General features: G+C 37.8%; 1 protein-coding gene across 1 annotated transcript; it reads right to left on the bottom strand.

Annotated features, from left to right (window-relative positions):
• Positions 1-295: 295 nt before the first annotated feature.
• crfb2 (cytokine receptor family member b2) lies at positions 296-8517 on the bottom strand. The gene is made up of 7 exons (XM_065293135.2): positions 8265-8517; positions 7669-7807; positions 6224-6399; positions 4169-4314; positions 3164-3314; positions 2850-2968; positions 296-1204 (listed from the first exon to the last, which is right to left on the bottom strand). The coding sequence occupies exons 1-7, from the start codon at positions 8341-8343 to the stop codon at positions 569-571; spliced, it is 1446 nt and encodes a 481-aa protein (XP_065149207.1). The 5' UTR covers positions 8344-8517; the 3' UTR covers positions 296-568.
• Between the last annotated feature and the right edge of the window lie 1344 nt (positions 8518-9861).

Consider the following 9861-nt stretch of genomic DNA (forward strand, 5'->3'; position numbering starts at 1 on the left):
GTAAAACCCAACCTTTAAGGAGAAAAAAGTGGATCGCGACTACATTTCCCCCTAGTGGATGCAGTTCTACTAATAGTAGTACTATGAAAAGTTGCCTGTTTTCCACTTTTGTGTCTTTAAACGCTCGTTTTTTGAGGTCGACAGCTTATAAAAAATATTTCTGGGTTCTTTGGCTTGTTAGCTGTACATATTGTCACACAGAAGTTTTTAGGCATTATTCTGTTTTTTGTTATAAGCCAGAAATGACAAGGAGGCAGCCTCTCGCAATACAAAGTCAATGGAGACGGTTGGATTGTTTTCCCCCCGGTGGGCGTGGTTTTCAGGTTATGACGCGCTGCGCTCTGTCTCTATGGTAAATACAGTTTTACATTCTACGGCACCTTTAAGTACTTCAGCAAGTGATAGATGTGAATACTGTCTGTGTGTTTATATCAAATGGAGAACTGTTAATGTGTGCACTAAACACAAACAATAAAACTAAATCACCCTGATCCTCATTATCAAATGAAGGCATTATAAAAATAGAGTATAAAAATCTATATAGTATAGCAGACATGAATAATCACTGTTAGGTTCGACTCAAGTACCCTGAATATTCATCCTCCTCCTCAGAGTCACAAATGTGAATCTCGAGAGAGTTACATGGGGCCGAAAGAGAGGAGCGGCTCGCAGCGGTTTCAAGCGGCTTTGCATGAGACGGGTTTATCACAAGTTCAAGTTCGGCTGTATTACTGTGGGTCTGTTCCAGCAGAACTCCACCTAACATCACTGAACACAGGTTAATATCTTCATCATCATCATCATCAGCCTCATTCTCAGCTCTCTCCTCAAATACTGACTTTAACAGTGGCTTTCTTTCATGGGGGAGGTGATGAGAGGATGTCAGCGCAGCAATATCTTCCTCATTAACACTACAGCTGGGGCTCAGTGGAGCGTCAATGGAGGAGCAAAGCCACGGATGGCTTCCTGAGCTCTGGTTCACGAGCGAGCCAGAGCCGGATGATTTTGCATCTTGAGCTTTGAGATGTTGTGTCGCTATTGTTTCATACGTCACGCTTTCCTCCTCTGTCTCTTCATCTGACTCTTCGTGTTCCTCTCTGTTCTGCTTCATCTTCTGAAGGATGTCCGTGTCCTCTGTGAGTTCGCTGATGGATTCAGCACGGATGAGGAGAATATTAATCTGATGTTGACACTGGAAGGAGCTCTGGAGAAGTGGAAAATAGCAGAAAATAAGATGATATTTTACAACTCTCTCTGACACAGGACATGATCAGTGTGGTATAAACGTGAACACTTAAAACTAGGGAAGTGCATGAATGGTCGAATATTCAAATATTTGATCCGCAGGAAGTAGAAAAAATGCTATTTGAATGTTTGTTTGTTTGTTTTTAATGCTCCACCACAGGGTTAAAGGCGGAGTGCACAATGTTTGAAAAACGATTTGGAAAAGGAGACGGGCCGACTACCAAAACACACTTGTAGCCAGTCAGCAGTAAGGAGCGTGTCTACTAACCGACATCCTTGCCTGGGTTGCGTATGTGTGGGGCGGGTCTTTTAAAAGAAGGTCCAGATTCTATTGGGGTAGGGGCGTGTTTGTTTAGGTGATTTCAAATATCAACATTGGCTTTCAAACATTGTGCACTCTGCCTTTAAGACTACTGATCATTTTAAGGGGACATTTCACATGACTTTTTAAAGATGTCAAATCAATATTTGATGTTCCTAGAGTACGTATGTGAAGCTCTAGCTCAAAATAGCATATAGATAATTTATTATAACATGTTAAAATTGACACTTTGTAGGTGCGAGCAAAAATGTGCCATTTTGGGTGTGTCATTTAAAATGCAAATTTGCTGATCTCTGTACCAAATGGCAGTGCCGTGGTTGGATAGTGCAGATTAAGGGGCAGTTTTATCCCCTTTTGACATCACAAGGGCAACCAAATTTTAATGACCTATTTTTTTAACACTTTTGCAGAGAAGGGTTTACCAAAACTAAGTTACTGGGTTGATCTTTTTCACATTTTCTAGGTTGACAGAAGCACTGGGGACCCAATCATAGCACTTGACTTAAAAATGGAAAAGTCAGATTTTCATGGAATGTCCCCTTTAATGTTTTTCACTTCACCTTTACTGTCTTTTACAGACTTTAATGAAAAATATACATGAAAATTTATCTGTGTGTATTTCTGATTGTTGTGACAATTCAGGTCACAGACTAATTTAAAGGATTAGTCAATTTTCTAAAAAAAAAAATCCAGATAATTTACTCACCACCATGTCATCCAAAATGTTGATGTCTTTCTTTGTTCAGTCGAGAAGAAATTATGTTTTTTGAGGAAAACATTCCAGGATTTTTCTCATTTAAATGGACTTTAATGGACCCCAATACGTAACAGTTTTAATGCAGTTTAAAATTGCAGTGTCAACGGAGTTTCAAAGGACTCTAAACGATCCCAAACGAGGCATAAGGGTCTTATCTAGCGAAACGATTGTCATTTTTTACAAGAAAAATAAAAAATATGCACTTTTGAAAAATGACTTCTCGTCTATCTCCGGTCCTGAAAACCGCCAGCGTGACGTCACGCAATACGTCATCACGTCAAGAGGTCACAGATGACGTATGCGAAACTACGCCCCAGTGTTTAAAAGTGTGGAGATAGAGGACCGTTCCGACGTTGTTGTATGTCGAATGATACTAATTAATGTTCCCACTGAGAAGTTCACTATTTTTCACTGATATGTTTTTACTGATTTATTGACTGTTTATTGAAGATATCTGTGCTCACATTTCCAGGATATTTTGATCTTATATGTTCTGCAGTGTGTTTGTGCACAAAACAAACTTACCAGAACTGCAGGCAGATTTACTTTCTGATAGAAGAAGTGAATAAGAAGTCTTGGAAGGACCCAGATGACTAACGGCACCATCAGCAGACAGACGACGACAGCGATCAATACATCTGAAACTGATCAACACATCATCATCATCATCATCATCATCATTATCATCTGATGGATTATGGACCATAGTATAAGAACTCTCAGCCAAAATCACAAGATATGAGATGAACTTGTATTAGTTACTAACAGGTTTTACTCATGTAATGTGTTGTATTTTTGTGAGAAACACAGTTGATGTAATGGTCCTATGGTTTTGATACCTGATATGTTGCCTCTTGTAGGGATGGATTCACACACTGCAGGCTTGCTAGAATATTTGTAATCTATGATGCTGACAGTCACACAATATCTTTGTCCCGGTGTCAGGTTATTCAGAGTCACGTTCTTTAACCCCTCTCTATCCTTAGAAAACTGTATACCAACACAAAGAGCATGCAATGGTTTATTCCTTACATATAGTCTCAGTATGTCTGACACTCTTTGGGTAACGTTCAGAAAAGTTCATGAAAACATTTTGGATTAAAATTAGAGAATGAGAGATGAGAGATATTCTCACATGGATTTATTTGCATGTTCATTACCAGATATTTAACGTTACTGTTCTAGTTGTTGGGTTAAGTGTAGCTACAGTATTGGGTAAAAGTAATGTCCAATGGCTCACATTTGAACAATATTAGTTTTAATGCACCTTGTTATTCAGTATAAGAATCACAAAATGAGGTGTATGGTACAAAATGAAAAAAAAATGAAAAAACTTTAAAAGGTATTACTTGACAAAATGATTTGGTAAAAAGCAAACTTCAGCATATCATGTTGCAAGCCAGTTGTTTGAAATAAAATGAGTAGAAAAATGTTATCTTTTATAATTTTTTGTTAATATACAGTTGCTGTAATGCAAAGAATCTGGACACTGTCTAATATAGTTTAATGTGTACAGTGTGTGTATGTGTTTGGACTGAAGGAGATTTAGTAATAATGTGCAGTCAGATGTGATATAGATCAGTGTTTCTCAACCCTGGTCCTCAAGGACCCCCTTCCAGAATGTTTTATATGTCTCCTTAATTAACACACCTGATTTAAATTATTAGCTTGTTAGGGAGACATTCTGGAAGGAGGCTGATGAGTTAGTTCAGGTGTTTTAAATTGGGAGACATCTAAAACTTTCTGGAAGGGGGTCCTTGAGGACCAGGGTTGAGAAACACTGATATAGATCATGTTCAGTGGTGTTCAGTATGAGAGGACACTACAGCACTACAGTTCCTCACCTCAGATCCATTTTCAATGCTGATCTTGAGTCTATATTTTATTGAGTTATAGATGCTGTGGAGATGAGGAGAAGGTGCTTGAAGGTTCACACAGAGAGACAGAGCTGCGCAGTTTGTGAGCGACACCAGCGGAGGCTCCAGCGTGGCTTCAGGAAAGAAGAAGAAGAATACATTCTACTGAGAAAAACTCCATCGACTGATCTCTACAAGTTTAATATACATAAAGCAGAGATAAAAGAGTGTGATCTGAAACTGTCAAGTATGGTCAAGGGCAGGCTGATATTTAATTTTGCCTTCTTTATACTTTCAATCTCACATTCACTTTACTTGCTGGGTACAGTAAGCAAGATTTTCTGTATAGCTGATTTGCAAACTGTGAGAAATGCTGTATGCATGATAATACGGATTCAAACTGACATATTGTACAGTAACCTGAAAAAAGATCAGTCTTCTTTTTCTTCACTAGCCTTGGATGTGTCCTTTAAAATGCAAATGAGCTGATCTCTACATAACACTCACCTAAAGGATTATTAGGAACAATAACAAGGTGCCAATTGGGTATCGTTTAAATGCCACGGCCTACCTGAGCATTGTTTCTGACTATGTCATTCCCTTTATGACCACCATATAGTAGACAGTTTGTACAAAATTCATTGTATGCGCGAGTTCAACCTGTTGATCTTGTCTGGTGCATGCGCAAAGGTTTCAGTTCAGCAGCTTCAGCAACGGAGATAAAAGGAATCTCCTCCTGTTCATACTTAAAGTTTAATTTCTTTTTGCATTCCTATGAAGTTTTGGAAACTTTATCCAGTAAAGATCTGGAGACTTGATGAGATTAGAGCGAAAGTATCAAGACTTGTGCTAAACAAATTATAGCATATTCTCAAGCACTACATACAGTACAGTACACATTGAACTAACAATGACTGCAAAACTTGATGGTCCAGAATTAGTGTTCAGGAGTAATATTTATTGGACATGTTTATTCATTCCTTTTTCATATAAAAATATGTATTTAAAACCGTATTAAACTACCGTCCTCTAATGCAGTGATAAAGTTATGCATACTGTTAGTGCTGTGACAAGTCCCTATTAGTCTATCATCAACATAATGCAGGTGTCACCAACCCTGCTCCTGGAAAGCTACGGTCTTTCAGGGTGCATTTCACTCCAGTTTTAGACACGCACTCGCGAACTTCCCTAAACACTTCCCCTTGGGGGAATCCCTGTCGCCATTTTTAAGTGCGTTCCACTTCGTCAAGTGGACGAGGCAAGTTTGTATGGACAGACCCTGGCTCCCTCGATTTTGACAGAGGGAGCGAGTCTACTTCATATGTACACTTCATGCAGCTCCATATCCCACAATGCAACACGATTGTGACATCATTTCAGCAACTCGCGCTTTGCACAGTTCAAATAATGGAGGGGGCGGTCTCCACTTTTCATGTGATCAAGGGCAATCCATTTGAACCCACTTCAAGTGTTTCAGCAGTAGTGGGCACTTGTACAACGTAAGCAATGACGTACATCCGAGTGAACGAGTTAGCGAGGGAAGGTCATAAAAACGAACTGGAACGCATGGGCAGACTTCAGATCCAACCCAGCTCCAACACACCTGTCTGTAATAATTAAGCAACCCTGAACTCCTTGATAAGCTGTTTCAGCTGTGTTTGATTAGGGTTGGAGCTAAAATCTGCAGGACGGTAGCTCTACAGGAGCAGGGTTGGTGACCTAATGTATGCACAATAATGTATGTAGCATGTATGTAGATGTATGTTAGAGATCAGCTCATTTGCCTTTTAAAGGACACATCCAAAAAACGGCACATTTTTGCTCACACCTACAAAGTGGCAATTTTAACATGCTATAATAAATTATCTACTGTATATGATATTTTGAGCTAAAACTTCACATATGTACTCTGGGGACATCAAAGATTTATTTGACATCTTTAAAAAGTCTTTTGAAATGTCCTTTTTTAAGATCTAAAGCTCAGTGTTAGAAAATAAAATAGATTGGTATTTTAAGATCATGCGTGGTTTGTATTTCTCTTACTGTTCTTGTAGGGTATAAATACACTACAGCCTGCAGGACTTGATGGGTGGTTCCCCATGACAGCAGATACGTTGATATAATAGGTGTCCTCCAGGTCAGAAAACACTTCTGTAAGATTACATTGCAGAGGAGATGTCACCTTCTCACAACCCTTTACCAGTATCTTACTCGTATTGCTGAAATACACAGAGAGAATTCATTCTGTCATTACAGATTATGATAAATGAAGTACAGAATACAGATATAATTCACATTTATCACATTACCAGATCAAGCACTCTATTCAATATAATTTAAGAAATGTACAGTACATTGGAAACAGATTAAGTCCATTCTATAAAACAACTACAAACAATAGCTAAACTATGAATTCGAAATGGGATCCCATTTTGTCATCCTTTAAAAAAGAACTACCTAGTGGTTAGTTGGGTTCTCCTTTATTCATTATCTATTTATTTATTTCTCTCCCCATTAGTTTACCAATGCAATATGTACATTATCCCAATAACAGCCCGGTTTTCATCTTTTTTTTTTCATAAATGCATGGTTTTCATAAATAAAGCCATGCACGGGTCCCAATCTTATTGTATTTGTTAAGATATGTCTTCAACCAAAAATTATGTATTCATGCTACCTGGGGAAGGTTTATTGAATGTATGTTAAGCTGCATTCAGTCTTAATTGCAGTACACAGTACAAGTTCAACTTTTTGCAAATGAAGAGCGACTTTGGGAGCAACAATCAATGGGAGTGAAGCGCTGGAGATCATCTCATCCGTCTTTCGTCATTTACTGAGAGGACGATTTACTTGTTTGTTTATGAGAACTGCAGCTGGCTGGAGAGGCCTGGAGGCTGCTTTATAAGCACTCACAATGATAATTGACAGGACTGAATGTTAATGCTCCTCCCAAACCTACGTTTAGAACTACATAAAATTTCTCTGCACCAACGTCCGAAGAAAGCAAAGCAAAACTAGGAGATACACAGATGAAATTAGAAATATTCATCTGATGACCTTAAATAAGACATTAGAGGTCAGTTGGGTTTAGATTTATCAAGGACAGGCCTCAGTTATATTAGGACATTGAAGTAGTTTTAAAAAATACCTTACAAAAAACAATCCTGATGTGCATCCAGAAACAAACCAATGGCACTGATATATGTTTGTTTAGATATGTCAGTATAAGGTGTTTTTAAATTTAGGCTGCTCAAACATGCATTTGAGTCTGGGACTTGGTTAACCCTGTCTAGGAACTGCCCCTGAGATTTAAAAGATTAATTTAACATGATCTTGTTTATTTTAATTCATGCTTTTCATCCACAGCATTTTATAAACAGTGATCTGATGGATTAAGAGTCTTGCTCGGGGATATATGCTCAGAAACCTGTGTGTCCTTATATTCATAATCACATAGGCTATTCTGTGTTTCCCCAAACACTTAATACCTGAGTCTACGCATGCTGACTGCGTAATGAACACCATCAGGAGAGCCCGGTCCTTTGCTCCAGGACAATAAATGAACAAAATGATGGGATGATATGGTCAGATTTACAGGAGCAGGTAACGTTATGTCCGAGGATAAGGCTATGAGAAAAAAAATACAATAAGGCAAATACAGTCACATTTCACAAACTAACACCAATTGTTTAAAATGTGAACATACATAAAAGAAACCAAGCTTATATAAAAAATATGTAATAAATAAATATTACAATTGAGACTAATTAATAGAATGTGCATTGGCGGGCACCTCACAAACTCTGTGCGGGGAGACCACTGAGATAAATCATAAAGCCTCAGACTTATCAAGTCCTCCAAGTCAACGTTAACAGCACAATTAAAACACAAAAAAGTATAAAATAGTAAATACCATGTCATTAGGACTCGTCACATGCCCGATACACGAATTTTAATACAAAATCAACTGCACGCATTTTGTTTCTATTCCTTTATACTGTATTTCTACGGTAAGAGTAACTCGTATTATAATTTAATCTGGACTAAATCTAATGGATATAAGCAGTAATAATAGTTACTGTACCTGTGTGTAAGAGAGAGATGGAGATAAGAATCTCTATCATTCCACACATCGTGCGATAATTGACTGTGACCAAACACATTAACACAAAGTCTCTTCATGTCTCCTCAGCATCTTTCAATCTTTGTATTCTCTTGCATCATTTTGAGTTTAATCCCACCGGGTCTACTGTCCACTTTGATTCTCTTGATATGATTTGTATTGACGCTTTATATCAATGTTATTCACATACTTTTACTTTCTGTTCCTGTCTTCCTGTTTCCGGTGGTTGGTTTGTGTATAACTTTCTGTTCCTGCAGATGGCGGTCGACCTCTTCAAAAGACTCGCATTCAAATCACAGCTTGTCTCTAACTGTAGACATTAATAACGGTAGCCTATAATCGCCGGAATATGAATGTCTTATAGTTTTTTGCTTGAGATTTACATAAACATTTCACCCAACAATCGCTTGTTATTGTTGTTTTGTAAAGTTTGTTAAAAAATTATAAACACCTGATTGAGCAAACACTATCAAAGAAAAGAGGGTGTTCTCTGCAGCACTGCAAAGCTACGATTCAGGGCACACGATCCAGGGCGCTCGTTTCAGGGCGGAAGTGGGTAGTGATGGTCGTTTTCGAAGCACTGCTTCATGAGGCTTCGAAACATTTACGAATCTTTTGTTTCGAATCAGTGGTTCGGAGCTTGTTTCAAACTGGCCCAAGTCACGTGATTTTAGCAAACGAGGCTTCATTACGTCATAACTGTTTCGAAACGTTTCGAAAATCCGATGGTTCACGTCTGAACGAAATTATAAATGAGTGTCAAACCGGGTTTATGGCTGGTCGGCATATAAGCTGGAACATTAGACTGATTTTGGATTTATTAGACTATTCAAATTTGGTGGAATCAGAGGCTTTAATTGTTTTTCTTGATTTCCATAAAGCTTTTGACACTATTGAGCATCAATTTATGTATAGGGCACTTAAATTGTTTGGTTTTGGGGAAAGATTTGTTTCTATAATTGAAATGTTTCACAGAGGTATTAATAGTTCTATTAATTTATATCCAAACACTTCTAAAAGATTTCCCATTTGTAGAGGAGTGCGTCAAGGATGTCCTATATCCCCCTTTTTATTTCTTATTGTAGTAGAGTTTCTGTCCATTAAAGTTTTGAATTCTCCAATTGTTCAAGGAATTACCATCTTCAACAAACAGATTAGATTGACTCAGCTGGCAGATGATACTGTTCTTTTCTTGAAAGATAAAGAACAGTTGCCTGCAGCTTTACAGTAAACACCTTTTCTGTTGCTTCTGGTTTAAGGTTAAATGTAACAAAATGTGAAATAATGTGCCTTTATGAATCAAATGAAATAATGTTATGTAACATCCCAGTAAAAATAAGATTAAGTATTTAGGAATAAATGTTACAAAAGATAAAGTGGAGAGACAAGAACTAAATTTTTCCCCTAAACTTGCAAAAGCGCAAAAAATATTTAATAACTGGCTTCAAAGAGACTTGACTATTGTAGGTAGAGTCCTTCTAACCAAGGTAGAAGGGGTATCTAGGTTTGTTTATCCGGCATTATCCCTCTTTGTTCAAGATTCCATTTGTAAGAAAAT

The sequence above is a fragment of the Paramisgurnus dabryanus genome, chromosome 15 (genome assembly GCF_030506205.2).
Source record: "Paramisgurnus dabryanus chromosome 15, PD_genome_1.1, whole genome shotgun sequence".
Lineage (NCBI taxonomy): Eukaryota > Metazoa > Chordata > Actinopteri > Cypriniformes > Cobitidae > Paramisgurnus > Paramisgurnus dabryanus.